Source organism: Malus sylvestris, chromosome 15, assembly GCF_916048215.2.
Source record: "Malus sylvestris chromosome 15, drMalSylv7.2, whole genome shotgun sequence".
NCBI classification, from domain to species: domain Eukaryota; kingdom Viridiplantae; phylum Streptophyta; class Magnoliopsida; order Rosales; family Rosaceae; genus Malus; species Malus sylvestris.
The window spans coordinates 10369509-10395877 of NC_062274.1; the positions used below are offsets into that span (position 1 = coordinate 10369509).

Sequence of the window (26369 nt, forward strand, 5' to 3'; positions counted from 1 at the left end):
TTAATTTGAAGAAAGCATCGCAATCTTCCCTTTATCACTGGATCACCAGCTTGTGGTTTTTTCTTCTTAAATTGATATTTTAAGTTTAGCTTATGCTTTGCAATTTTGCAACTCAAATGTTCTCTTAGTAATTGAGCCTTAATTTTGCAACTCAAATGGATTTTGTATTTAATCCTATTAACCTAAAGATGTAAACGATTAAACACACAGAAGCGCACTAACTTGGATTTACAAACTCGATTGAGATTTTCTTGAATATCTTTATATAACACCAATAGTGCATAACCAATATATCCAGAGTTTGAAACTCTCTCACCTTTAAGTAAACCCTTCCTAATAGGGCGTAACCCTGTGTAACGCCTTTCACAAGCCCATAAGAATCCTTATGCATCTATACTTCCCTTATTTAAGTCCAAAATAAAATAGATACCTCTTTTGCCATACTATTCTCTCATTAAATTTTAGTGGACATGAGATATGTTAATTTAATATCTAAATTTTAAGACCTCGTTTGGCAAACTGAACTGTCATGGACTGAACTATATCCTATCATGTCTTGAAAAGGAAAAGGATCCTCTCCGGATCCTTTCCACCAAGGCACACAATCCAAGCATTTGAAATTTGATCCAACGGCTATAAACAGAGACCCACTTTAAAAGTTATAATAATTTTAACCGTTAGATCAAATTTCAAAGGCCTGGATTGTGTGCCTTGGTGGAAAGGATTCTCTCCCTCCTGAAAATTCTCGGACTGGCACAAGCTGGATTGTGTCCTGACGTGATCCAAAACTGTACCAAAACTTAATTAAGACCCTAAGTTGAACATAACTAAAACATCCACGTCCAACAGAATAAACAGAACAATCACAAAAGTAATTAACGGGAATTACACGTACAATGTACATCTCAATTTCATGGGGTACTCTTAGATTGGACTTAGTGCTTCACTTTGTGCAAGGCTACAAAAAACTCAAATGTATACAAGGACATATTTCCTCTGATGGATGAGTACCAAACCTTTTGCTTTTGGACAAGTATCAGCCTAAAAATCAGTGTCAAAACACGCTACCATGACCTTCGATACCATTGATCTTGCAAAAGGGATGTAGCTCAAGCTGTACCTGTTACCTCGGAAGAACAAAGAATGGATAAATGAATAGTACCAAATAGAGAAAGAAGGGGACAGAAAATAGATCACGAGTAGTTACTAACTTACCATTTTATTCCATAAATCAAGTATATATAAGCAATATGGTATCAAACTCTGACATTTTTAAGCTTTAGTTAACCTTACAGATTTCTAAATTTTTCGGTTTTTGAATATTGTGAATCTTCTTTTCTTGGTACACACCCTAAAACTTGAAAACTACAAAAGCATAAAGATGATAAGGGGATCAAATTTATAATCAATCAGCTCTGAGACTCAATTCAGTGCATTCAACAAGTAGTCAACTTCTAATCCATGAATCTATGTTTACTTGGATGAATCAAAATTTGTCATGTAAAATTGAGTTTTGATGATTTCATTCTTAGTCTAAGGTTCGGGTGAACAGGTTAGATAAGGGTTAAGAGTAATTAGAATCTTCTTCCCACCTTTGCACTCTGCAGTGCACAATAGCAATACAGCTTTGGGGTTTCCTTAGTTGGAGTTACTTGATTGTTATTAGACTGAGTGGGTTATCTTGGCTTATACTGGCATGGCTTCCCCTGAAGTTTGACTACTTTGGCAATTTCCCCCCTGAATGAAATGACTTCAATATCCCCTAAACTATGATTATTTTGTAGTGTTCTCTATGATCATCTGGATTCAAATTAGAAAAAGACCTTACAATACCTGCATCCTTGACTATCTAGAGTTCGCAGCATTCTCTATTCTCTAATGATGTTTTGTTGAAGTCATGTATGATCTACTTGCAAAGCTATTCAAACCAAGAGAATTTGTACATGCCCAAGACCTCATACTGGAGCTAGCATAACAGTGTGATACTTGACCCGCTATTTTGACATATCAAAGGACCCATAGGCTAAGTAGTTTTAGACATCAAAATATTGAAAGCAGAACACATCATTCATGGTGCACTTAGCATTAATCTCGATTTTGCTGGTCTACATCAAATTCACATGTCAAATTTATAAGCTTATATAACCGCTCAATGGTTGTTGCCCATAATTGATTAACTTATTGAAGAATATCAATTCATCAATCGGCGTGCTCAACCCATAATTGATTTGGGAGTGGCATAAACCAATTTTTTCTTCAAGAAACACATTCCAAAAACAAGCCAAAAGTTCAAGGGTATAGGTAAAAATTTCCTTTAACAGTATGTGGATCTCAACCCCTCATTAACCTATGAATGAGGTTATTAAAAACTAGCCACAAAAAGCATGTTAATACTATCACATACCAGATCAATGCACCAAACTCTAAAAGTATTGCCAAAAGCGTCAATAACTTGTTATGAATCTGCTCAATGCAAAAGAAAATTAGATAACATCAGATGCTAAATTGATTCAAAGGAAACTCACACTGTTTCAAATAGGGGTGTGATATCCACACACCCTATTTTACTTTTCACACACCTTTTTAATTTTCAGCTGTCGGATCGGATGAATTGAAGAAGTTCATCGGACACAAATTATCAAGGGATGTGTGAGAAGTAAAATGGAGTGTGTGGATAGCACACCCCTTTCAAATATACTTAAGGGAAAATTAACAACAAAGGGAAGGCCATTGTAACTTACATAAAGGGCACAAAACAAGGCAATTACTATACTTGCAAGGTATACCGCTGTCGCATAAATTCGGACAGGGTCAAGCATCATTGACACTTGCCGTTTAGGGCCGATGAGGAATGCTGTGCTGCCAGACAGAAGAGTAAAAACTAGAGGTGAAAATTTTTCCCTAGACAATGTATAAAAAGAAAGACTATATATATATATATTATTTTTATGAAAAGGGTTACTTAAAAGTATTGATTTAAAAAAAAAAACTAAAACCAAAAACAGGAAAAGAGTATAATTGCTCCCTTCTGGCGCATTCAAATTATTCGATTAGCTCTCAATGGTTTCGTCTTATTCTTATTCTTTTTCTGGGATCCGAGGCACTCAATGTTTTTTAAAACCAAAGGGAAAACCTGGGGAGCTAATACAATAATCTGAATGCACAAGAAGGGAGCAAATATACTGGTTCAATTGAACAGTCTTGTGGTAAAATCTGCCTACTTCCAAGGGCCTGTACAAGTTTTGAGCACAAATACCGTCCCCTAGGTTGCCTAGCAAAACAGAAAAGGTGGAAACTAAGTTGGGCCAGAAAATTAAAGCCCAAAAGAGATTAGATGTTCTGAAAATTTTAATGTCACAGATTATGACAACATTTCAAGGTTGCACATTGTTATTCTCCATAGCCAGAAAATAAATAAATAAGTCTTGCTTCTCTGTCATTTAGCTAAGCACACTAAGTGTTCCATATTGACTCATTTGCTACCTTGACAAAATTTGCAATACATTTTAAACACCTCATGGATCACATGAAGAGCAAATCGAACACTAACCTCCCAAGCGAAAGCAGATTTCCAAGTGTGAATGTGATTGCAAACTTGATTGGGTGGAAGAAAACAAGCATTGACTGTCACATGAAAAAGAAAAGAACCCTGCATATCAGTACCATCGTAGGTCCCTGACATCTATCTAATTCATGCAAGTCAAATATTCAATCCTCCCGAAACTATAAAAAATTATAAGTATTAAAGTTTTTGAACACCTTAACGAAATTATAACATTGAAAACTTATTTACATGAGAGTTCAGGTTCCCCGGAACACAGTAAAATATCATATATCACTATCAGCTAACAGTGAGTAGTCCGTTCTAGGATGCTTCGATGCCCTTCCCCACTAAAAGCATACAGTAGATACTATATACATATACATATACATATACATACACACACACACACACACACACACACACACACACACACACACATATATATACACACATAATAAAGAAATGTGATGGGTGAATTATTATGATACTGATGCCTTCTAGAGTTCCTAATGCATAAAAAAGTTTGGGAAGAATATAATGAGTAGAATGGCCGAGATTTTGACTTGCAACCAAGTCCGACACCAGATTATTGAGCACAAGAGGCTAATAGCTATTACTAGCTTAGGCAGATGTTATTTGACTTCACACAGTTGCATCATGGTAGAGAAAACTAGTAGTTCCACTCAACGAAAAGCGAATACTTTTTGTACAGATCAGGTATTAACTAACAATAAACCAAACTTAATTATGATCGGACATGTGAACTTGAAACATAGCAAGCTCGGTTTGTGAGTCATTGCAAGCAATTACCGAAGACGCATTAAGCGAGCGTATTTGGTAAAACATTGAGCTCAATGTTGATGGACAACTGGGAAAAAGGAAAAAGAGTATGCTTTGAATAATTAGAGCTTACCAAGAGCGTACAAGTGATACCGGCAGCCAAGCATATGGAGAAACCGTACAGCCTCTGTAGAATTGAACCAAATCGAATGAAATCGAATCGAATCGGAGAGATAGATATGAAATTAAGTGTTTGGTGGAGATGGAGATTTAGGGTTTAGTTAGCAGCATTAATCACCTGTTTGGTGGACAATGTACAGTTGCGATTGAAGTCATCCATGAAGTTGGAATCCTGCTGCAGAGCAGCAGAAGCCTGGTCTTCTTCGTCCACCTCCATACCCACCAGCATCTTCATCTTCTCAAACGCTTGGTTCATCTTCTCCATTTCCCTTCCCTTACAATTTTGGAAATGATTTGGAGATTTGGAAATAATTTGGAAACTGGAAGTTGGATCTCCCTCTCCCACTCTTTGCCCAGCTAGAATAAAAGGGCAAATTACATCACCCCACAACTTTTCCACCTATTTCAACTTCATACATCTAATTTTTTATTTTTTTTTATTTTATACCACGACTTCCTGTTTTGTATCAATTTTGTACGACTGTTAGCAAATTTGTTAATTTCGTTATGACGTATAAATTTATACAAGAAAATTGTAGTAATGATCGTTCAACTTGAACCCAATTGTTGAAATTGTCTAATTTTGATGGAGTAGGTTGATGGAAATAATACGTTTTTATGAGTTAAAGAATCAATAGTCACAAATTTTTAATTAAAAAATCATTGCTCTAATTGAATCAAAAATTAAAAATTCATTCCTATAATCTTCACATTTAATATAAATAAAAATTTTCATACAACCTCATTGTGAAGAAGTTTTTTTTTTTTGTATATTGGCAATTCAAACGACGTCGTGCAAACTGTGCAAATTATATCATCTCCAATGAGAGTTAGGTACATATTTTGTTTCCGCTAGATGAGGGTCCTACTTTTAAATCTAGAATTATATTAAATGCCAAATATAACCTTACGCTTAACTCTAAAGTCATAGGATGAAGAGAGAGAGAGAGAGAGAGGTGAAGGTGGAACTGTCGTTGTTGCCCGATCTTGAAGATACAACATGTTTCTTTAATTTTTAATTTTTAATCTTATTTTTCTTTCAACTCCTAGTGAATTAGAAATAAAAATTCCAAAATCATGAGCTGATAGTCCAATGGTAAATGACGGATTACGAAACTTTCTTAAAACTAAAAACTAAAAGTCTCAGGTTCGAAATCCACGGTTGGTGTGGAAGCCAAACTTGTGAACAGGAGGAGGCTGAAATGCCTCTGTGAGTTTTCCTGGCCCCCGAAAGAGATAGATAACCGTGACTTGCCACCAGTTGTCCCTTTTTAAAAAAAAAGAAAGAAATCAAAATTCAAAAGAAATAAAAATTCAAAAGAAAAGATGTTAGAAAGAAATAAAAATTCAAAAGAAAAGATGTTCTGTTTTTAATCAATGTGGCATTGTTATATAGGTGAAGTATCTCCAATTGTATAATAACTTGTGATGTACTGCGGATGTTCCAAAAATGCTAAAAAATTCCTCGTTTATTTGGACTAATAGGTCCCAATCACGTGCCACATAATCAAAACTAACGAAAGTTTTATCAGATTTAAACGGGGGGCGAAATTGATGAAAGTCATAAGATTATGAGTTCGCAGTCAATGAGAGATCATTTGCGAAATAAAAAACCTTTTGTTATATTATTAAGAAAAAGTGTTGAGGCAGCCAGCCAACCACGGGGGTGGAAGAATATATACAAACAGGAAGGAAGAAGAGGGCTTCTGTACATGTCGTTTCTGCGATCAAGAAAACCAACGTCTCTTCCCGAAACCAAAAACCAAAACCGCTTTCTCAACACCTCTAAATTAACTCAGCGAACATCGGGTGGGGCGGTCAAACTACTCCCAGTGCAGCGGCTATCTCCGTCTACATTAGCAACTACCTCGTCCTTGCAGGGGCCGCCGGATTTCTCTACAAAGGCGGAGCTTTTGCATCTCTCGCAAAGAAATTTTGCAGGAACCGAATCAGAGTCTGGGATTCCGGTACACCTAGTGTGCCGCCACACGCCACAACAATCACAAGCCAACATTCTTTCTCCGTCATCATCCTTGGCCCCACAAGTGCAATCTACTGTCCATCTCTCGGTCCCCCTTTCCATCCTAAACTTACTCCATACACTCTTTGCGTTGCACCTCCCTCTCACCCGAACATGTTCTGCTGATCCTAACAAGTGCTTGACCTGGGTGGATTCATCAACATCGCCGCAGTCAAGCAACTCTTCAGCTTGAAACCTTTTTAATATCAAATATACATCTTGGAAAGCTTTCGATGCTGCTAGCTTGAGATCAGATACGGCAGCATTTGACAGGACAATCAGTTCGGGAGGAGGATTAATGAAGGAACATTCTTCAGATTCATCTATAAATTCCACACTACACAAGACACATGTCACAGATGGGTCGTTAGCTGACATCTTTTCAGGCTTGTAGTCTTTCACAAACTGCTTGCAGTCAAGTAGCTTCTCAGCTGAGCTGATTGCAAGATCCCTTGTTACCTGGGGCACGTCCTTCATCATAGTTTGGGGTTGGAGCATGTACTCATATAAGAAGCGCAAGTCCAGCACGAGAGTTTCTTCTGATATGCTGCTAGAGAGAGAAGAACTAGAGCAAGCAGTGCTTCCCTTTGATGAGACACTCCCAGCCACGAGTCTGAAGAACAGTTGACATACAATCTTCCTTAATAGTCAACACAGGTAAACATTACAAAGTATAATGAACTAATTAGACGTAGCTTTTTAAGTTCTAAGACAATAAGTTCCACAACTTGCAGAGTTTCAACTTCTAATAAACTATGCCAAACTGATATTTAAAACTCACAAGTTCTTAGAACTCTAAAATTCAAAATAAACATATATCGGCAAAAGTATATAACAGTACACACAACATGCACCAAAATGCGACTTTAATATTAAGAACCAAATAACTCCAGGGCATTTAGATCTTTATCTATGGTCAGATGTTTTGATACCAGGTTAAAAGCCGATGATTGTTTAATTTAGTAAACATCATATGCATCTTGTAAAAACAGTTAAAAGTGTAAAGCTGGCCTGACCAAACTGTGGTGGAGCTGGAAGAGTCAAAAAATGTATGATGTGCTCAAATGAAACTCGTATAAATGCTTTAGGAACACCTAGAAGACAGATCTGGACACCACCTAGAAGAGTATGGCTCCAGAGAAGCTCATAAATCTGTGTTGATTGAGAAGTGTTTCCATGTGCATGTCCTTTACATATAGGACAATAAGGGTTTAAAGATAAACAAGAAAAAAAAATCTTGTACTAGTGAAGTTGAGCAAACCTGACAAGGAGTGTCAATGTGACTTTAGATGAATTGTTGAACGATGTAAAAATCTTGATCGTTCAATGTGTTTTAATTATCCCTATCTTAGTGAAGTGAAATTCAAAGCTTGACAGTGCAGAACGCACTTTCTGGAGAAATTGTGTAGGGATAACACGCAAAGAAAATTCCTTTGCAATGACATTACTATACAATTTCCAATCAAACGGACTTCAGCTTATAGTACCATCAATAGGCCTAACTGAAAGAGCACATGAACTGTACTAAATATATGAAGTATATTGAACATCGGGGAATGGCTAAAGAAGATGCAGGCTAAATGTACCAAAGAAAAAATAACAGTAAATGAATTTTATTCATTTTAAACTATAGAAACTAACCATATGAATTTTCTTTGAAGCAAATTAAAAATAAATAAATAAATGTTACTAGGGCAAATTTTCTGAGGTTGAGAATGATAACTAACCGGTACTCAAAAGCCTCTGTACCAGGATTGTATCTGGAACAAACATGCATCCCATCCCCCACCATTTTCCCTCCAAGTTCCCTAAGGCAATAATCAAGGAGTTCTGGCGAAGCCACCTTAAACACAGCACGTTTAAGATTACGTGCACTTACCCAATTAGAACCAGAAACAGCACGCAACACTTTGAACATGGCCTCTTCAACACATTCAATATCACTCTTAGTCCATGTACACAAAACTCGTGAGGCGGAGGCAGTGCCTTGCTTCTTGCACATGGCATCATCAACCCTTGACGAATACTTGTGAGCATCGTGGACCAAACTAATGAGGAAACCAAAGAGATCTCTTATATTGTCAAGCTCGCATTCTGATAGAGACTGGTATCGCGAGATGATGTCATGGACATGAGAACCATGGTTTTGACCTTGGGAAAGAAAGATGGACAACGGTAGGCTAGAGAGTGTTTCAACAGCCAATTTATAGGCATCACGAGTCAGAGCAAAACTACCAGCAGCAAATTCATAACCCCAATCACCATACCAGGGATGCCCTTTGATAATTGAATGAAGTAGTCGATATTCCAACCCATACTTCTTTGACACATCCATCACACTGACCATTCTGCTCATGTGTAGAAAATGACAAATAGGAGTTTATGTCATGGAAGACTTGCAATAACTAAACAAAACGGGCAATGAAAACGACCACGTACAAATAAATTAATAAAAACAAAAACAACGCAATTTTTTCGTGAAATCAACAAAACTCTTAAAGGAATACATACATTAGCTCAGTGCATAGATTCTAAATTAATTACATAAAGGTATTCCTTCACATAAAAATAAAAAAATACAAAACAACTAAGGGTGCTCTATATGCAACATAAAAACCTCAACCCTGAACACTAGTCCAAGTAGCATGGTGGTATTTCATTCCCTCCATTACAAGGGTCGTTATGGGTCCGATACTAATAGAGTACAGTCAAACGCAAGTAGGGCTTGTGCAGCCCTGCAATTTGAAGCAAAACAAAAAAATACTAGCTAGAACTATAAGCGTGATAAAAAAGTTGGGAAGCTGTGGGAGAGAAAAGTTTGTGCTGGTATTTTGTAATTACCATATTCATTGCATTTAACTTTTAAATTTACTTTTGAATTTATTTGAAACTAAAGGGACAATATTGACAGTATGCATCTTATAATTGACAAAGGGTTCCCTCTCCTAGGCCTTTTCAGAAACCAGTCTATCTTGAGCCCCTCAAGCACAAGACTAGCATATTATCTTACACTGTTGGGTGGTTGTTTTGCAAGATCTTGACTGAAGCTTTTAAAAACGCATTGTACCCAGATAAATAAGGAGAGATGAAAACAGAGACAAGAATCATTGATTCCCTATTTTGTGCATTCTTGTACATTCAAGGCCCTCGGTAGTGCTAAAAAGGGGGAAAAAAAAAAAGCCTAACCTGACTCCAAGTAATTTACAGAGCCGGTCCCAAAAGTCCATTATATGACATCCTGAAAGAACTCTCGAGCCACCTTCCCTTCCATTGACCCTAAGAAGGTGTCCAAAACCATTCGAATGGACTACTCCATGCAGAAGATGAGTTGTGTTCTCTAACTGGTTATATACCCAGTCTTCAAAATCTTTTGTACTTGCATCAAGATTGCAAGATTTGCACCTGTAACAAAGACACATCAACCACCATGTAAAATCACAACCCTATCAATGGTAGTCACAAGGTAGGAAATTAGCACGAATTATTGTGTGAATCATTCAGTAATCTGATCCAACCAATTGCACAAATTAAGCAAACCTAAAAGTTCCAGAGGAATCAGGCCCGTTCAAGGGGCACAATCTATCTTACACTTGCAACCTCTTAATATTTCAACTCGGACAGTTCAAAAAGAATATGATGACACCAAAAGAATAAACAATTTCTTACAAATTTTAATTTTTTATATTGTATGCGCTACAAAAGTTGAGATTGTAATTTGTTACTTGTAGCACATACAATTCCAAAATCTAAAGGAATATAATACACCAAAAACACAATTAAAAATATTTCCCTTACACATAAACAATAATTTTGAATTGCTTCATAAAATAATTTAAAGGATAGTGCCTCAATAAATCTATATGTATACCCAGACAACAAAAAGGTCGACCTAAGTACAAAAAAAATGCAGAAGGAACAATAATATGATAAGGATGACCAGGGCCAGCCTTGAAGGGATAAAAGTTAAGTGCATTAAAATAAACATATACAGATAAAAGTATTTAAGTCCTCACTTGGATTCGTAGATATGCACAACATCTCCACAGCACATACAAGGCTTGTGATATCCACCAATGGAATTACCATCAGCCTTAATAATAAAATGATAACGTTTCCCGCAAACTGGATGACCACTCCATCCTAAATGTTTGAAAAGGAATATAAAAGGTCAGAACTCACCTACGATGACTATTGTTGGTTGGTAACATTTTAGCAAAACATTCAAACAAGTAGTTCTATTCTAACAAAACCCTAAGATGATTACAATATCAAGGGCCCGTGATCCCTAACCATAAACTAGAGTGCATAAGGTCAATTCCCTGCTTCAGTCGTACAAAATAAACAGAACAATAAAGTACCACAAGAGGCTCTGAAATGAGTTTCATGGCAGGTTGTAAGAGGTTGAATATTTGAAAATGGGGTTGGTCATTACTTCTTGGTCATGAATTTCTTTGCAGCCAGCACAGGTAACAGAAAAATATACGGTTGATAACTTCTGAGTGTGCTCAAAACCCACTAGAATAAAACATTATTCAACCGCCTTCTAAAATGACACCCTAGTCACTTCAAATTATGAAGAACTAAATACTTAATTCACTAGAGTTTACAAGAGACTGTTACGTGAATGATCTTGACATTCATATCACAATATTGCGGCATGTCCTAAAAGTCATTAACCCTCTCTTAGGCTTTCGTATTAGGTTCAGTAATCGATTCAACGTATGTGTATGCAGTTGCCACACGAGTTTCAAGAAAAGGTAACTACATGAAAATGCACAGAAATCACATTGTTTTACTCATTAAAAAGAATTTAGGCTCGATATTTTGATGGCATTAAATCCCCAAGTAAAAGACTTTAGATTGCAGAGGGCATATATGGAACAAGTCCACTGCCCCCAGCCACTAGTACGTGTAAGACTCTCCACACAGCCTTGTATCATTAGCCCGGGATGCCACGGTGGTGGTGAACCCGTCCCATATAAGTCATTCTCCTCCGAGTAGGGTAGCTGTGACGAATCAGACAAAGTAGGTGTGATTCATTTGTCCAGCCAGGGATGAGGGACCACGTAAGTCACCTTCCGTAGGTATTATCTTCTCGTCCGTTTTCTCACGATACATACAGTTCAATGACAATAAAGTAAAAAGCTTCGAGCACTAAAGAATGTTTCAACTCGCGAGATTACTAGGATATTTTAAAACGGAATTTACAAGAAGAATAAGAGAAAAGTAACGAGTTGGAGAAATGAGTGGGTGAGTGAACTCACCAACGACTCGGCAGTGATCACAATAGACGGATCTAGATCTGGCGACGTCCTCCTCCACGATGTCGAGACAGACGACGGCAGCGTCGGCTGGGGATGATGAAGGATCGTCATCCCCCGCCCTGAAGAGGATCTGCCACGTCATGAGGTGAGGGGAGAGGGAAGAGGGCGGTGGCAACAACGCGTGCTTAGAGATGAAATCCATGACGCTGCTCCTGAAGGGCCCCACGCGGCGGTTGGGCGACGCCGACGGGAACGTGAAGAAGTCATTGAGATCCGCCGTGATTCGCCTCTTCATCCTTTTCAGCGGTCGCTCGTTCACCACCATCACCATCGCGGCCTTCAGAGCTTCAGATCTAACCTGACTGGTTTCCAGAATAAAAGAGGAGGAGGCGGCGGCGGAGGAGGAGGAGGGCGGAGAGGAATATTCGGTAATAGTTACAATATTTTGGATTTTAGCGAGGGCTTTCTTTTCTTCGTCTTCTCTCTTGTTCGTGTCTCAACCCTCCTCCCATTCATTTTCGCATCATAATAATAAAATTCGTTTCAAAATTCTCTTCTTCCTTTTTCTTTTTCTTAAAAAAACCTGTTAAAAATTGGAGAACTGATAAAAGAAACAAAAAAACTTGAGATGACTAAAATACCCTCACTATATCTTGGAGGTGGGCCAGGTGGCCTCATGTTAGAAGGAAAAGGACAGTGCGTACATCCCTCTAATTCAGCTGATAAAAATATGAGTACGATATCTACACAATTTATTTTATTTTTTACACATGTTTTTTATTTTTGGCAGTTGGATTAGATGAATTGAAAAATATCAAGGAACAGAAATCATCAAAGCTGTGTGAAAAGTAAAATGAGATGTGTGGATAACATACCCTAAAAAGATCTTCTAATTGTGGCTCAAGACCTAAAAGCAAATCAGATCTTCTTCGTTTAAAAAATATGTGCTTTTTTTATGGTCTTAATTATTGTTTGAAATGTGACAAAATAGTTAAGAAATGTTAGATTTATAAACACGGATAAATTAATAGTTAAAAATAGAGAAATTACATTCATTTTAAGTGCAGAAGATATGATTTCAAAAATGCTAAAAACGTTTAGTCCAAATCATAGAGCTCTCTTAATTTCCATGATGAGTCCCAGCCAATCTCTAGAGGCTCTTTCCAGATGTAGCAAACAGTTGTGCTTTCTAACCCTTTCCTGCTCTATATGGAATTGACTCTGCTAGGCACTCGGTCGGGAGTTGGCTCTCCCGTGGTTTTTCTTTGGAGTGTCCTCTTGACCTTACCGTCAAGGCAGGGTTCCGATGGAGCTTTTGTTTAATCTCGAGGAATGTCAAGTTCACAACTTACGGTCTATTTTAGGAGAAAGACTTACATGAAACAGATTCATCTTTATGTAAGATTCTCTATCTAATAATGCATTGTGCAAAAAAATTTAACACGATAATGTTGTTAACACAAGGTCAACAAAGATCAATATGATCAATCATTGATGAGGCTCGGGTAAAAGATTAAGTGATAAACAAACCAAATTTAAGTGGTTCACCTTCAAAATTAGAGTGATTTGTATACGTTTGATATGGATTAAAAAAGTGCTCTACAACAGTGTATACTTAAAAGATGGACGAGCCCTTAATGAGCCCCAAAAGTCATGGACTTCAAGTACTTCACCGCTCTGTCATTAAATTAAGTGTAGAAACGACTTGCTGGCCACTTCTTCATTATCCGATCGACGTGTGGAGGTGATGTGTCACTTGCCCAAGGCTAGTTGCAAAGTTTCTTGGGCCAACATGTACCGAGCACTTCTCTCGGCCAATAGTGGCCGAGCATTTTCCCGAACGCTAAGTCTGACAACTTTTACGTCCTTTCATATACCTCTACTCTCGTTGATGACATGGTAAACGCGTGGCTTGGAGTTGGTGTCTGAGTAGGCCTGTCTCTGGGCTTCATGCCATAAAATTGTTCCGTACGTCAACTTGCTCGGGTGGTTGAAAAATACTCTCTGATTAATGTTAATCCTTGTGATGGTGCTCTGTCAATTAGTTCCATTAGACTGGCCCATAAGCCCAAGACTTCGATTTTCTCCTCTCGTAGGCCTTCTCTATGCTCCACTTCAATGGGTCAACCGTAATCACTGACGGCGTGCTCCGCAACGGTGTACTCGTGTGGCTGACTTAACGAATAAACCGACTTGCGCGAGGAGAGACCCATCCAGTGACTCCGGTCCGGCTATCCAAAACAACCTGCACCTGGGACAATTTGCAATTTCGCAGCAGAGAAAGGCGGCAGAGGCAGATGATGAAATTGTTTGACGCGCACTGTCACCTACAAGACCCAAGAATCTTCGACAAGGCGCCCCAATTGATTGCGGCAACCCTCGATTCTGGCGTCGTTCGTTTTGCCGTCAATGGAGTCTCTGAGGTACCTTTTCCCTTTTCTTATTGCTAATAATTTAGTCACCAATCTAATACTATCTTTCAGAAAGATTGGCACTTGGTCAAGCAGCTTGGGGAGTCCTATCCTTGCGTAATTCCTTGCTTCGGTCTCCATCCCTGGTTAATCTCTCTCTCTCTCTCTCTCTCTCTCTCTCTCTCTCTCTCTCTCTCTCTCTCTCTCTTTTGAGTCGAGAATCGAGATTCAAGGTATGTTGTATATGTGCAGGTTTGTTGCAGAGAGGACCCCGAATTGGCTTAACACTTTAAAACAATTCTTCGAGTCTACGCCCTCTGCAGCAGTTGGAGAGGTTGGCACATGAACATTTAATTTTCTTTGTTCCTTAGTTTGTTTTTGATACCTTATGTTTAGCTGTATGCAAATGTACGATTCGGGTTTTAATCAATGACTCCAAGTGAGGAGCTCCATTTTGATAATCCCTACTTTTATGCTGCAAAAGCTTTTGATTTCATTGGGAAACGCCAAACATTTCAATTCATCTTGATAAAAAGTTCAGGTAACCAACATGTATGTAACTTGGCTTTTGGGTTGAACTTATGGTTTTAACATTCATTAGTTCTAGCTACCCCATCTGAGGGGTTTTCCTTGCTATCTATCTAATGAGGACGTTTATGGGTTAAGCTTTTGATGTGTCATCATTTCTTTTGATCACATGAAGTTCTATTCTTTGCAATAGTGGATTTTATATATTCCAAAATCTTTGTACACAAGAATAAAGGAACCTCTAAATTCTAACACAACCGTGTAAATTCAGATTGGCTTGGACAAAGGTTCGCATGGGAAGAAGGTCGATTTCACGGATCAGGTTCTTATCATTCAAACCCAATTTTTGAAGTGCTCATATAAGTTGGTCATCTCTTCTCATCGGATTGTGGGATGACTTGCTTTCTGTTTGTACATTGTGGATATCTTGACCACTTGTGTAATCTTATTGCCATAAGCAAGAAAATTTCGTTTCTTTCTCCAAAAATAATAATAATTATTATTATTATATGTAACACCCTAGGAAACATAGTTGAAAAAAAGGGGTTTCTGGGCTTTTCTAAACTTCTTATAAAATGTATGTAAAGAGTAAAAATAACAATTATTTAACTTTTGCATACGTCTATACCTTCTATTGATTTCCTTAAGAGATAAATTGCCTCCATAGTTGAGCGCCCTGGCATGAATCCAAATTGATTGTCTAATAACCGTGTCTCTTGCCTCATTTTATGCTCAATTACTCTCTCCCAAAGCTTCAAATGTATGAGTCATTAACTTAATACCCTTATAGTTCATTTTCTTTTTGATAATTTTTTTTCCTGAAGCTTCATTGTATGAATCAATTACTCTCTCCCAAAGCTTCATTGTATGACTCATTATCTTAATGGCTGATTAAATTTTTTTTCCCCTTCTATTTATGACCATTTTCTTTTTTAAAGAATGATCAATTTAGTCCTTAAAATTGTTAATGTGTAAGGTTTCCACTGCAGGTTAATGTATTCAGGCAACAACTTGAACTTGCAAAAGAGTTAAAAAGGCCAGCATCCATCCATTGTGTCTGTGCTTTTGGTGACCTTCTTCAGATAATGAAGTATATAGATGCTGCAGTTTTCTCTATTATGTTAATCATAGCTTGTAATTTATGAGGTTTATCCAAAGTAAATCATCTATAAATGCCTCATGTATATTTCCTTGTCAGATCTTTAGGGCCTTTTCCTGCTGGCGTGATTCTTCATTCTTACCTAGGTTCTGCTGAGATGGTTCCTGAATTTGCCAGTCTTGGTGCTTACTTTTCGTTCTCTGGATTTCTCATGTCCATGAAAGTAAACAAGGCAAAGAGGATGCTGAAGATGGTAGTTCCATATTTGGATTGGGCGTGTGTGTGTGTCTGTATACATTAGACATTATTGGATCCGATTTTCGTTATAAATTGTTCTTTTCTAGGTACCTTCTGAAAGAATATTACTGGAGACAGATGCACCTGATGCATTACCAAAGTCTGAGTTAGGTTCTCTACATCTGGTTGAAGGAGATGCTTCCTTCCCTAAAGAGCTCCAGTCGCAAGAAATTTCCTCAGCTCCAGTGGCTAGCGCAAGCGATGCTTTAACACTTCCAAAAGAAGCACTAAATCACCCAGCAAATATTCACAATGTATGTGTTTTACAACTCGAATCTTGCGCATTATCCATGTTAAATATGTTCGTTTATGTTGTCATTCTAGTTTCTAATCTACGGCCATTGTTCAAACCCGAAACCCTTGTGATTAAATCTTTTTACATGAATCTCTTGGACCGGTAGGTGTGTGTTTTGATGCTTGTTCCCTATGGTTAGTCTGTATACAAACGGGTAGTGTATTTTATTTACTTTTAAAGTTGAACATCGTTTCTCAATGGCAGGTACTCATCTATGTCGCATCTTTGCTAGAGATGACCACAGAAGAACTTGCTGAAATAAGTTACCATAATGCAGTGCGCTTATTCTCCTACGATGTAGGAACCTAAATATTACCTGCTACTCGAGTTCTTGTTTCAGATCTGAACCAAACGGTAGTTTGGATTTCTGTGGCGGGCTTTTGTAACAAACTCTCATGCACAAAGCAGATACAAAGCGTGTTTGTAATATTATCGTGTACTCCGGTTACTTGTTTCAGATTTGAATGTCTTTAAATTTAAATCAACAAAAGTGACTCTCTTGTAAATCAATGACGTGCGAGTGCCCGCTCTCAGATGAACTAAGCAGTGCAGTCGCTTGGCTGAGAATGGCAATACCTCAAATGATTTACAGCATGTCCTGCTCCAGGATCATTCTATTTTGTTCGAGACGCTTTGCATCGTTTCGTTTTCTTGCTTTCCAAGGCAGGACCATATGGCAACTGTTCTCGCTTAAATTTTTGAACCATAGTGTAAACCTGCATCAGGATGACAAACCAGAGTGCAAACGCATTTTTATAAATAGAACACAAATGTTTGTACTAGAACAGATACTAAAAACTACGATTTCATGATATTCTTCTGGTGCTGGTGCCACTGGCTTATTCGGCATTCAAGTTCAACATGGATGATATCTAGGCTACTTAGTATAGTGTTTTAAACTTTCTGAAGTGGATTTTGACAAGAATCAATCGACAACGTAAACTAAATCAAATAAGAAAAATGAACCCAGAAATGTCTGATAGAATCACTTCTTTGGTATAAACTAGATTTCGAAATAGCAAATTCAGAAGCTTCGATATGTTGAAGTATGACATCACCTTTCTTACACCAGATGTCAACCCCAGGCTTGAAAGGACCTTGGCATCTACGCATTTCCAAGGCACAGTTTCTTTGAGCTGCTTGCTAACCATCCCACCTTCGTGCCAATGAAAAGCAAACTACGATTAAGGATAAGGAAAACTAATGAAAAGAGCTTGAAAACTTTGAGTTTTAACAATAAGGACAAAATAAAAGGTAAAGTGAATGGTACCAGGATTGACTTTTTAGTGTAAAAATGCGGTTTTTCGTTAAAGTGAACAGTACAGTGGACTTTTCGTTAAAACTCCCATAATAATATCTCCAGAATCACAGTGCATGATTATACTACCATGCCTTTTGTGCGGGTTAATAGTTTTGGTTCCAGTGACTCAAGATTAATGAATTAGCAAACATGATGTACAGCAGCTTCTCAAATCCTTCTCAGACTGTTCACTGAATTTACCAATTGCCATGTTAGGTGTTTCTAATTTCTAATGCAGAGAAGCTGCAAATATCCCTGTAGAAAATGCAGCTATACATACAAATTGCAATTCAATAAAGTTTCCAAAACGATATCTGCCTATTTTTATCTTGTTATGATATAGATAGCTAAAATTAAATTCTTTCAAATTCATTTTTTCAAAATAAGCATTTTTTTATACTTAAATAGTGTGAGAAGAGAAAGAGATGGAGATCAAACCTTTTATATGTAACACCAACCATTCCACGTACATCTTGAGACGAATGTGAGAGAAAACATGGACATATTCTCCAACATATTCCCTTGAAACTATGTCGCAGGGGTTTAGTCTAAAATGCTTATTTAAATATTTGTCAATTTCTTCTCTCCTAGTGACCAAGTCAGCTTCTCCAGCCAGCAGGACAGATGGGAACTCCCAGAGGCCAGCAAGCAACCCTTCATCAGGTCGTTTTACAAGAAGAAACCCATTGTTGATTTGGTGCCCATCTGATGGTTCCTCATCTCCTAATATTTCAACCACACATACAGCAGAAAAATCACGTCTCTGTTTGGCCTTTACCACCTTAACTGGATAATCTGTAACCAGCACTGAACTATCATGCCTAGAGATTGACAGTGCACGACATTGGCCTGATGCAGGACATGAGCTGCAGCTTGGACTCAATGGGGTACATACAGTTGCGCCAAGCTCCATGAGGGCCTGATTGAAATCCCCAGGCTGGAAAGGATCAACTAACTGAGCTGCTAGTTTCCTGTTTCACACGCATGTTAAAATCAGATAGTGATGATAGCATTCTCATTAGATAAGTTAGCATTTGATCCATTAACATCATTTTCTGCATTTTATACACATCTATGTGATAGCATTTTAAAAAGTCCAAAAGTTTGTTACCCTTTAAAAAGGAATTTCAAATCCTGTAAAAGAACAAGCAGTGATTCCATAAACAAAAGAGCTCACCAAAATTTCTTGACAGTCAAAGAGTCTTTTGGATTGGCAGAAATAGCCCTTAGTCTAGCGATCACCCTTATTACATTTCCATCAACCACGGGAACCACCTGAAAGATAACTCTTAGAACATGCTCTTTCTTGATTAAAGAAAAATCAAAGAAATTTGTTTTTGGGTCCGACTCAAACCTAGCAGAGAAGTTACTCACCTCTTTAAATGCGATCGAAGCTATTGCTCCAGCTGTATAGTCTCCAATTCCCGGAACTTTTCGTAGTTGAGAAACTGTTTTAGGAAATTGAACTCCTTCTGCAACAATCATTCTAGCTCCCTAACAATTTAAAAAAAAAAACGAGAGAGAGAGAGACTGAAACCAGGGCATGTTTTCTATAGAAATACGAAAAAATAGAACAGCCTGTCATTTTCAAATTTATTGTTACTTCTTTGTTATAAGAAGAGATTTATTATTTTCAAATGAGATCATTGACAACAACAAAATTTTAGAACAAGAAAAGGTCCAAAGGCCTTCATTGTAAAACTAGAGTATACAAGATGAAGATGGAATCCTGCACAGACGGTAGTCTCAGTATCATTATAAGTTCATAACTCATAGTCAATAACAAGTGTGACGAAAGATCATCAAAGGTTTGATTGAATCCGTTTATTTGTTTTCCATATTAATAATCTCACATGACAATAAGTGAATAAAAACCAATGCAAAGAGAAAACACAAGAATAAACATGTGCTACACCTCAATACAAAGGTAGCAGCCATACCCTAAACCCTAAACCCTAAACCCTGGGGGCTACGCAAGTGTTGACTACAGAAAGGCATAAACAACTTCCTAAACCCTAAACCCTAAACCCTGAGGGTAGGTACACATGAGTTGACTACATAAAGGCGTAAACAACTTGTCGAAAAATTCAATTAAACGGAATAAGACTAGCAACTTGAGGGATTGACAACATACTATCATGTGGACACAAGTAATCTTAAATCCTAAGTGTTCCACCTCACAGCTTTCTTGAGTGGATTATAATCTTAGGTTTCATATCACACAAATTAACACTGATTCAAGTGGTGCCTTTAGCGGAGTTTAGAACAGCTGACCGAAACAAGAATGAAGAGAAAGCACCTCTAAAAGAAATCGGGCGCGTCGGTAGTAGCCCAAGCCTGCCCACATTTCGTTCACCTCCTGCAAAACAAAAGATTGGATTGCTTTTGTTTTTGCTTTGGCATTTCAAAAATTCAAATGTGAAGCAAAAAGATTGGAACTTTCGGGAAGTTAATGGGAAAGAAAGTGACCTCAAGAGAAGCCCGGGCGAGGTGGTGAATGGTGGGCCATTTGAGCAGCCAACGGTGGTAGTACTGAATAACAGTCTGAACCCTCGTCTGTTGCAGCATCACTTCCGAGACCCACACCCTGTAGGCTCTTATCTCAAGGTCCTCCCCAGCTTCCACTTCTCTCCACGGGAGCTCTCTGCGGTTGAGGCCGTACCATTCCAGCAGAGACTTCCTAATTCTCTGGGTCTCCTCTTGGCTGAACAAATCTTCTATGTCTTCGATGACTTGTACTTCCTTTTCCTTGGCCGATTGCCGTCGCCTCTGCGTTTGTCTTTGCGACGCCGGTGCTGCTCTTTTGGTTGTTGTTTTTTGATCGGGAACAACAACAAATGCATTCCCCATATCCTTCTTCTTCCGGCTGCTACTCTTGCTCCTGGTCCTGTCCGAAATCATGACGTCGATTTTAACTACACCTAGTGCCTGTGGGGGGCTCGCGGCATGCAGCAAATATTGTGCCGTTGTGAAAACCTAAATACAGGGAAGGAAAGGCAACTGGGATTCAAATCAAAGGAGCCGAACGACGCCCGCACAGTGCAGAGAGAGGTCCGTGGGGAGGGACAGACAGACGGACTCCAATATTAAATTGAATTTGTTTCTACTTTAATTTGAAACCAAATTTGTCTTGCTATCTTTATTTTATTTGTTTTAGATATGAGAGATAGATGTAAAATTGTGAAGATGAATGAATGCCAAGGAGACTTGAGAATAGCAGGGAATAGTTGTTGTGTGGTGCTTTCAAAAGTGTAATCATTTTGTATGTTTGGTTAATCACGGGTGTTGTCTTATATAAAGAGCTCCGTGTGATCACAATACACACAACACCACGAAAGAAAAGAATTGAAAGTAATAATATCAGTATCACTCATTTCCTCTTTTTACTAGCAATCCTTTTATGTTACGAAACTAAACAATATGTCTGTTGTTTGCGCTTTGTTGTTGACAAGGGAAAAGGTAAAGTTGGCTTTTTTGGGTCTATTCCGAGTCTTAGCATGGCTTCTTTATATAGGCAAAAATATAACCGACTTTCATTCACTTTCTACAGACGAGATGATGTGGCACAATAGTAAGAAACTATTCTATCTATGTAAATAAACTATTTTACCAACATGGCATCCAAACTTACAACAAGAATTCTGTTGCCTATTGAATTTTAAAAAAGAAAAACTAATGAAAATGGTTTGAAAACTTTGAGTTTTAACGAAAATGATAAAAATATGTTGTAAGTGAATAGTACCAGGATTGACTTTTTAAAGTAAAAATATGATTTTTCATTAAACTGAACAGTACCAAGAACTTTTCGTTAAAGTTCTCTTGGATGGTACATTTTTTGTTTGAAAAAAGGGTAAACGCAAACGCAAGGTTTCGTCTTTTAGTTGAATAAATACGCAAAATGTAAATCGGGCCACTAAGAAAATGAGGGCCAGGCCCAAAGGCCCAAAAGAGAATTTGGGACTTGTTAGAGAGCGAGATGAGAGAAAATGGAAGAGCTTCAATCTCAGCCATTCGTTGAATGATAGGCCAAGAGAAGAGACGATGGTTTTATTTCAGTGGCGAATTAAGCTCTAAATTGATCACCAAGCAAGCAAGCATGGCTTCGGCTATTCTTTCTCTGCCCAAACCATCTCCTCTGCAGGTTCAGCTTCATGCTTTTCAATGTCGACGACGACGACAGCCAAATGGAAAGCATTTGGCAGAGTTCTCAGCTCTCCCCAAGTCATCAGCCCGCCTTCCTTTCCGAAGGAAGACCTCAAACCATGTGAGTACCGAGTACTGCTATTTCTGGTTGTCTTTTACCATTCAACAAACTTACGCATTTTAAAAAACTCGCCAAACTTGTATGTGCGAAAAATGGTGCGTAGAAATCATTTCCCGTCGATCATAGGCTTAACTTTGAGACCAACCCTAACAAAAAGGATGTTATGTTTCATCTGTTTAGCAGGAGATGATGAAAAGTAAAGTGGTAGCATCTCAAAGAAAAAGAAACATTGCCTGGTCTGCTTTGCAAGAATCATCCACTTCCACTGGTGAGTTGCTCTATTTTCACAATGTATGGCAGGGATTCATTGCCTTGTGATTACATCTTTTTGCCCCGTTTACGTACTAGCTGATGCTGATGCTGCTGATCCAAGTACGAAGGAGGTTAAAACAGCTGATCAAAAAGCAGCAGCTCCGGCGAAGCCTAAAGTTGCAGCGAAAGCTCCAGTGAAGGCGTTGCCTCAAATGATGGAGGAGGACGTTATCCCGCCATTGAAAGCAATACTCCAAACTCAAGATGAACTCTCTAATATTGAGCTTTGTTTTCAAGACAACAGGGTCAGCTCAGTACCTGTATATACTAATTGTCTTTCAACCTTCATTTCTTCGTTCATAGCATTTTCATTTATAATTGTTCTCGAATTGACGTGTTCTACGTGCTACAGCTGGAAGGTTCCTTTATAAAGAAGGGCAATCCCTACTCGTTTTGGGTCTTCTTTCCCAGTGGAGTCCTCGCAGGTACCTCTTGCCTCTTGCATTGTCAACAATGTCAAGTCTTCAACTTATTCATTGATGGGTTGGGCAGAGTTTAACGAATGAATTTACAGAAAACTGAAATTAGCAGAATATGGTATGCATGCAGGTCCAAAGGGGTTTTCGCTGTCTTCGTATGGCTCAGAAGCGAGCACTGTTGAGCCTTTTCTCGTTGATGAGAAGAAAATCACAGCAAAACATATTGTCTTTTGGGTTGAAAAGCGTTTAGCCGCTCAAGGAATCATTCCTGTCTGGAAATTAGATTAGTTTCAAATATATTTGAAAGTCCATTGTCGAACTCAGTCGATGCTCAGAGGCTATGATGAGTTTACCAAGGAAAAAGGAGTTTCAGAGCTTGAGACATTGTCGCTGATTACTCAGGGCAGTTGAACTTTGATACCTCCGAATTCCAATAAAATTACCATCCAAATTCCAAAATACAGTATAAACAATATCTATTAAAACAGCTACAGGGCTAGAAAACAAAGCGCGTAACGGTAACCATAATGTTAATCCACATTATATAGTTTGAACAGCAGTAGCTCACCTGCAGCTTCAGTTACTAACCATTCCAGGGGAAATTTATCAGCCTCCCTCTTCGCAATGACTTAGTTCTCCAGATTTGAAACAAATTAGAACATCCAATATCTTCACTGTCGGGGTAGGTTTAGCTCAGAGAGACGAGCACTTACTACTGCTGCATATACAAAAATCTCAGGTTTCATTTCCTTCTCTTCCATCTCACGAAGATAAACCAGTGCCTCATCAGGTTTGCCACACTTGCAAAGACCCGTAATGAGAGCCATATAAGCAATTCTATTCGGAGCACATCCTTTCTTTCCCATATTGTTCCAAAGCGCAAGAGCATCATCGACCCTTCCAGCATTGAACAGCCCGTCTATTAATGTTGTGTAGGTAATCACATTTGGTTCTCTGTCTTCACCAAACATCCTGGAAAGGCAAAGTATCGCTTTTTCAACATGACTAGTTTTGCACCATCCATCAATCAGCAGATTGTAGGTTACAACAGAGGGAACAAGACCTTTCATCACCATCTCATCCAAAAGAGATTCAGCTTCTGAAACTCTTTTGGCCTTGCAAAGCCCACTTATCAATATATTATGAGAAACTACATCGGGACAACAGCCATGAGCACAGATATCCTGGAACAGCTGCACAGCTCGATCTACTTCTTGAATTTTGACCAATCCATTTATAGCCGTAGAATAGGCAACTATATCAGGGAGAAAACCTTCGTGAACCATGTTATCAAGAAAATTACAAGCTTCAACTACCTTTTCATGTTTGCACAGCTGCTTCACAAGCAAGGTGGAATATTTTATCCATGGTTCATGTCCACAAGCACGCATCTCCTTCACTAGGTTAAGGGCTGCTACAACATCCTGTCTTCTACAGAGGCACCCAAATATAGAGTTGTGGGTAAAATGTGTTGGTTCAAGTCCTGACTGCTCCATCTCTCTCAGAAGCTTATAACTTTCGTCCAATCTATCTGAATTGCACAGTGCATCAATCAAATTGTTATAAATTGATACATTTGGTTTACAGCCGATCTGAATCATATCTTTGTAAAGGCTTAAGGCCATGTCAGACTTACCAAACCTGAGTAGACCGTCAATAACAATTTCAAAATTAGTTGTGACGGGACGAACCCTTTTCATAACTACAAGGATCTTATCTACCCCACCTTCAGAATCAGATTCGTATTGCATCATTGCCTGAAGAAGTTGATAAGCTTTGTCAATGGAGCCGATATTAGTAAGACCATTCAACACGGAAGTGCAAAGCAAAAGCATATCCTCTTCATCTAAATCTCCTGGGACTTCCTCAAGTACCCGCATCATTTCCACTTCATCAGAAAAGGATGGTATGAGCTTTGCTAGTATCCCAGCATCAGCATGGATTCCCAACGCCTTCATCTCCGAATACATAGACAAGGCTTTTTCGAGCTCTTTATTCTTACAGAGTCCTCCAATCAGTACGTCATAAAGAGAAATGTCGAGTGCAAAACCTGACTTGCGCATTTTATCAAACAATTGGAGGGCCTTGTCCACTCTGGACTGCCTCACAAACCCATGAATCAGAACATGAAATGTCTTCTCAATCAATCCAAGCTTGTGATCTTCCATTCTTTCAATCAAATCAAAAGCCTTATCCACCTCGCCCCACTTGCTAAAAGACACCACCAAGATGGACATGACATGGGCATCAACCCACCCCCTCTCATACATTTCGTTGAAAACATTTAAAGCCTTTTCGAACTTGCCTGCATTGCAATAGACCTGCAACGCCGGGGTCAGCGTGTGCTTACCGAATTCCCACCCGGAATCTCGCATTTCTTGCAATCTCATTTCAAGCAATTCAATTGAGTTGGACTTAGATTTAGATATAGCCTCCAACAAACAATTATAGCTATAACTATTCGGAACACAAAGACCCTTGGCCGTGACTTGATCAAAGAAAAAGTTAGCTTCTTGAACCAAGTCTACGCTGGCTAAACATCTTAGAAAGAATCCCAGAGCCCCAGGAGTGAGAGAACAGTTGGAACTCACAACTTCCATAGCCATAGCTCTGAGTGGGGCATTCTGTCGAGCACGTGATAGGTGAGACGCCATGGCATTGTAAGTATAGCAGTTGTGCGTGTAGCCGCATTGGTTGGGTGCCCAGGTGAAGAAGACGTGGGCGGTTTTCCAACTCCGGAGGCCATTAAGCACACTTTCGACAGCTTTGGTGGTGAGTCGTGGAGCGAGGGTCTTCAACTCCGGGTCGTCCGGGGAAAAGGGTCGCTTGGTGAAGATGGAAATGAGAGCGCTGACGAGAGAAGGGTCGGTGTCAGTATCACTAGCATAATGATTTGAGCAGGCTTTGCCTGTGAGCTGCTTGGAGAAGATGATGGGCGGCGGCCGCGGCGGCGTTGATTTCCACAGATTTCGATGGGTTTTTGAGATTCTTGGCAATAATAATGCCATTTATTTTGTTCAAACAGCGAAACCAAACGGCTATGATGACGATGCCACTGTCATCTCGTAAATATAGTCTGCTGATGCGAATGAGAGAAAATTCTGCTGCAACAACAAAACATATGTTTTGCTTCCCCGGGGAGTGGAAGGGAAAATGCTGCAAAAAGCATGAAAAGTGCATTTGAAAAAAAAAATAAATAAATAAATAAACAATCTCACAAAAAACGTTTTCAGTTATTTTAAAAAAACTTCCAAACAAATCCTTAGACCGTAAAATCATTATCTACATTATCAGGTTTCAGGTTTCTATTCTCGCACGGGTCAATCGTTTTCTACTCTCACAAGGATGAAATTTGAAGCAAATTGAGTAAAAATGTCCCCGAGTCTTTAAGAAAGATAGAACGTCCTGTTTACAAACTTTCGATGTTGCACTTGCAGGGGTTGCTTTCGCTAATGTATAAAAGCGGACGCTCAAAGTCAATAAGAGTAGTAGGATACTGCGTGTTCAACAAAATCAGCAAAATAATGAAAACACGAGATGAGTTCGATAAAATAAATAGTACGAAATCGACAAGTGTGTGCGTGTTCAACTCGCAGCTACTATCGACATTGCCCGCCTTTAACACATTCATGCATACATACAAACAAATCGACAAG

At 38.7% G+C, this 26369-nt stretch overlaps 6 protein-coding genes across 8 annotated transcripts; 2 read left to right on the forward strand and 4 right to left on the reverse strand.

The window, feature by feature from the left end:
• Nucleotides 1-851: 851 nt before the first annotated feature.
• On the reverse strand, nt 852-4893 carry LOC126605947 (uncharacterized). The gene is made up of 6 exons (XM_050273404.1): nt 4623-4893; nt 4458-4511; nt 3551-3624; nt 2742-2859; nt 2405-2463; nt 852-1120 (listed from the first exon to the last, which is right to left on the reverse strand). Exons 1-6 carry the CDS (start codon nt 4767-4769, stop codon nt 1042-1044), a joined length of 531 nt encoding a protein of 176 aa, XP_050129361.1. The 5' UTR covers nt 4770-4893; the 3' UTR covers nt 852-1041.
• Nucleotides 4894-6101: 1208 nt separating this feature from the next.
• On the reverse strand, nt 6102-12350 carry LOC126604071 (PHD finger protein At1g33420-like). The gene is made up of 5 exons (XM_050271148.1): nt 11789-12350; nt 10538-10664; nt 9711-9926; nt 8252-8872; nt 6102-7137 (listed from the first exon to the last, which is right to left on the reverse strand). The coding sequence occupies exons 1-5, from the start codon at nt 12117-12119 to the stop codon at nt 6300-6302; spliced, it is 2133 nt and encodes a 710-aa protein (XP_050127105.1). The 5' UTR covers nt 12120-12350; the 3' UTR covers nt 6102-6299.
• Nucleotides 12351-13828: 1478 nt separating this feature from the next.
• On the forward strand, nt 13829-16875 carry LOC126602449 (uncharacterized). Its single transcript, XM_050269315.1, has 8 exons — nt 13829-14211; nt 14272-14345; nt 14452-14533; nt 14999-15049; nt 15717-15817; nt 15926-16079; nt 16171-16377; nt 16623-16875. Exons 1-8 carry the CDS (start codon nt 14086-14088, stop codon nt 16725-16727), a joined length of 900 nt encoding a protein of 299 aa, XP_050125272.1. The 5' UTR covers nt 13829-14085; the 3' UTR covers nt 16728-16875.
• On the reverse strand, nt 16826-20837 carry LOC126602447 (adenine DNA glycosylase). 2 transcript variants are annotated; one of them, XM_050269311.1, is made up of 7 exons: nt 20188-20834; nt 20018-20077; nt 19093-19212; nt 18896-18993; nt 18157-18689; nt 17477-17574; nt 16826-17134 (listed from the first exon to the last, which is right to left on the reverse strand). In XM_050269311.1, the coding sequence occupies exons 1-7, from the start codon at nt 20617-20619 to the stop codon at nt 17033-17035; spliced, it is 1443 nt and encodes a 480-aa protein (XP_050125268.1). In that variant the 5' UTR covers nt 20620-20834; the 3' UTR covers nt 16826-17032. The 2 variants fall into 2 exon arrangements, with proteins under 2 accessions (XP_050125268.1, XP_050125269.1); XM_050269312.1 differs by lacking the exon at nt 17477-17574 and having other exon boundaries at nt 20188-20837.
• A 901-nt stretch (nt 20838-21738) lies between these two features.
• On the forward strand, nt 21739-23172 carry LOC126602450 (uncharacterized). Of its 2 annotated transcripts, none has more exons than XM_050269316.1 (5): nt 21739-21982; nt 22163-22250; nt 22331-22539; nt 22647-22719; nt 22844-23172. In XM_050269316.1, exons 1-5 carry the CDS (start codon nt 21815-21817, stop codon nt 22999-23001), a joined length of 696 nt encoding a protein of 231 aa, XP_050125273.1. In that variant the 5' UTR covers nt 21739-21814; the 3' UTR covers nt 23002-23172. The 2 variants fall into 2 exon arrangements, with proteins under 2 accessions (XP_050125273.1, XP_050125274.1); XM_050269317.1 differs by having other exon boundaries at nt 21740-21982; nt 22166-22250.
• LOC126602446 (putative pentatricopeptide repeat-containing protein At5g08310, mitochondrial) lies at nt 23121-26292 on the reverse strand. Its single transcript, XM_050269310.1, has 2 exons — nt 24350-26292; nt 23121-24244 (listed from the first exon to the last, which is right to left on the reverse strand). The coding sequence occupies exons 1-2, from the start codon at nt 25719-25721 to the stop codon at nt 23385-23387; spliced, it is 2232 nt and encodes a 743-aa protein (XP_050125267.1). The 5' UTR covers nt 25722-26292; the 3' UTR covers nt 23121-23384.
• Nucleotides 26293-26369: the final 77 nt, after the last annotated feature.

Bases quoted from the DNA above. Each gene is read 5' to 3' on its own strand.
- LOC126602447 (XM_050269311.1), bottom strand. From the start codon at position 20,619: ATGATTTCGGACAGGACCAGGAGCAAGAGTAGCAGCCGGAAGAAGAAG. The intron at 18,994-19,092 runs GTGAGTAACTTC...GTTATCTTTCAG, and splicing joins CTTCGATCGCATTTAAAGAG to GTGGTTCCCGTGGTTGATGG. The intron at 18,690-18,895 runs GTGAGCTCTTTT...CGTGTGAAACAG, and splicing joins TTGACTGTCAAGAAATTTTG to GAAACTAGCAGCTCAGTTAG.
- LOC126605947 (XM_050273404.1), bottom strand. From the start codon at position 4,769: ATGGAGAAGATGAACCAAGCGTTTGAGAAGATGAAGATGCTGGTGGGT. The intron at 4,512-4,622 runs GTGATTAATGCT...TCAATTCTACAG, and splicing joins GTACATTGTCCACCAAACAG to AGGCTGTACGGTTTCTCCAT. The intron at 2,464-2,741 runs GTAAGTTACAAT...TGCATTGAGCAG, and splicing joins CCTTGTTTTGTGCCCTTTAT to ATTCATAACAAGTTATTGAC.
- LOC126602450 (XM_050269316.1), top strand. From the start codon at position 21,815: ATGGCTTCGGCTATTCTTTCTCTGCCCAAACCATCTCCTCTGCAGGTT. The intron at 22,251-22,330 runs GTGAGTTGCTCT...TTTACGTACTAG, and splicing joins AGAATCATCCACTTCCACTG to CTGATGCTGATGCTGCTGAT. The intron at 22,540-22,646 runs GTCAGCTCAGTA...TACGTGCTACAG, and splicing joins TTTGTTTTCAAGACAACAGG to CTGGAAGGTTCCTTTATAAA.
- LOC126602449 (XM_050269315.1), top strand. From the start codon at position 14,086: ATGATGAAATTGTTTGACGCGCACTGTCACCTACAAGACCCAAGAATC. The intron at 14,534-14,998 runs GTTGGCACATGA...GTGTAAATTCAG, and splicing joins CCTCTGCAGCAGTTGGAGAG to ATTGGCTTGGACAAAGGTTC. The intron at 15,050-15,716 runs GTTCTTATCATT...TTTCCACTGCAG, and splicing joins AGGTCGATTTCACGGATCAG to GTTAATGTATTCAGGCAACA.
- LOC126602446 (XM_050269310.1), bottom strand. From the start codon at position 25,721: ATGGCATTATTATTGCCAAGAATCTCAAAAACCCATCGAAATCTGTGG. The intron at 24,245-24,349 runs GTAAGTCTGACA...TGTGCAATTCAG, and splicing joins TGACGGTCTACTCAGGTTTG to ATAGATTGGACGAAAGTTAT.
- LOC126604071 (XM_050271148.1), bottom strand. From the start codon at position 12,119: ATGGTGATGGTGGTGAACGAGCGACCGCTGAAAAGGATGAAGAGGCGA. The intron at 10,665-11,788 runs GTGAGTTCACTC...TCAAACATTTAG, and splicing joins TGATCACTGCCGAGTCGTTG to GATGGAGTGGTCATCCAGTT. The intron at 7,138-8,251 runs GTTAGTTATCAT...ACTGTTCTTCAG, and splicing joins ACAGAGGCTTTTGAGTACCG to ACTCGTGGCTGGGAGTGTCT.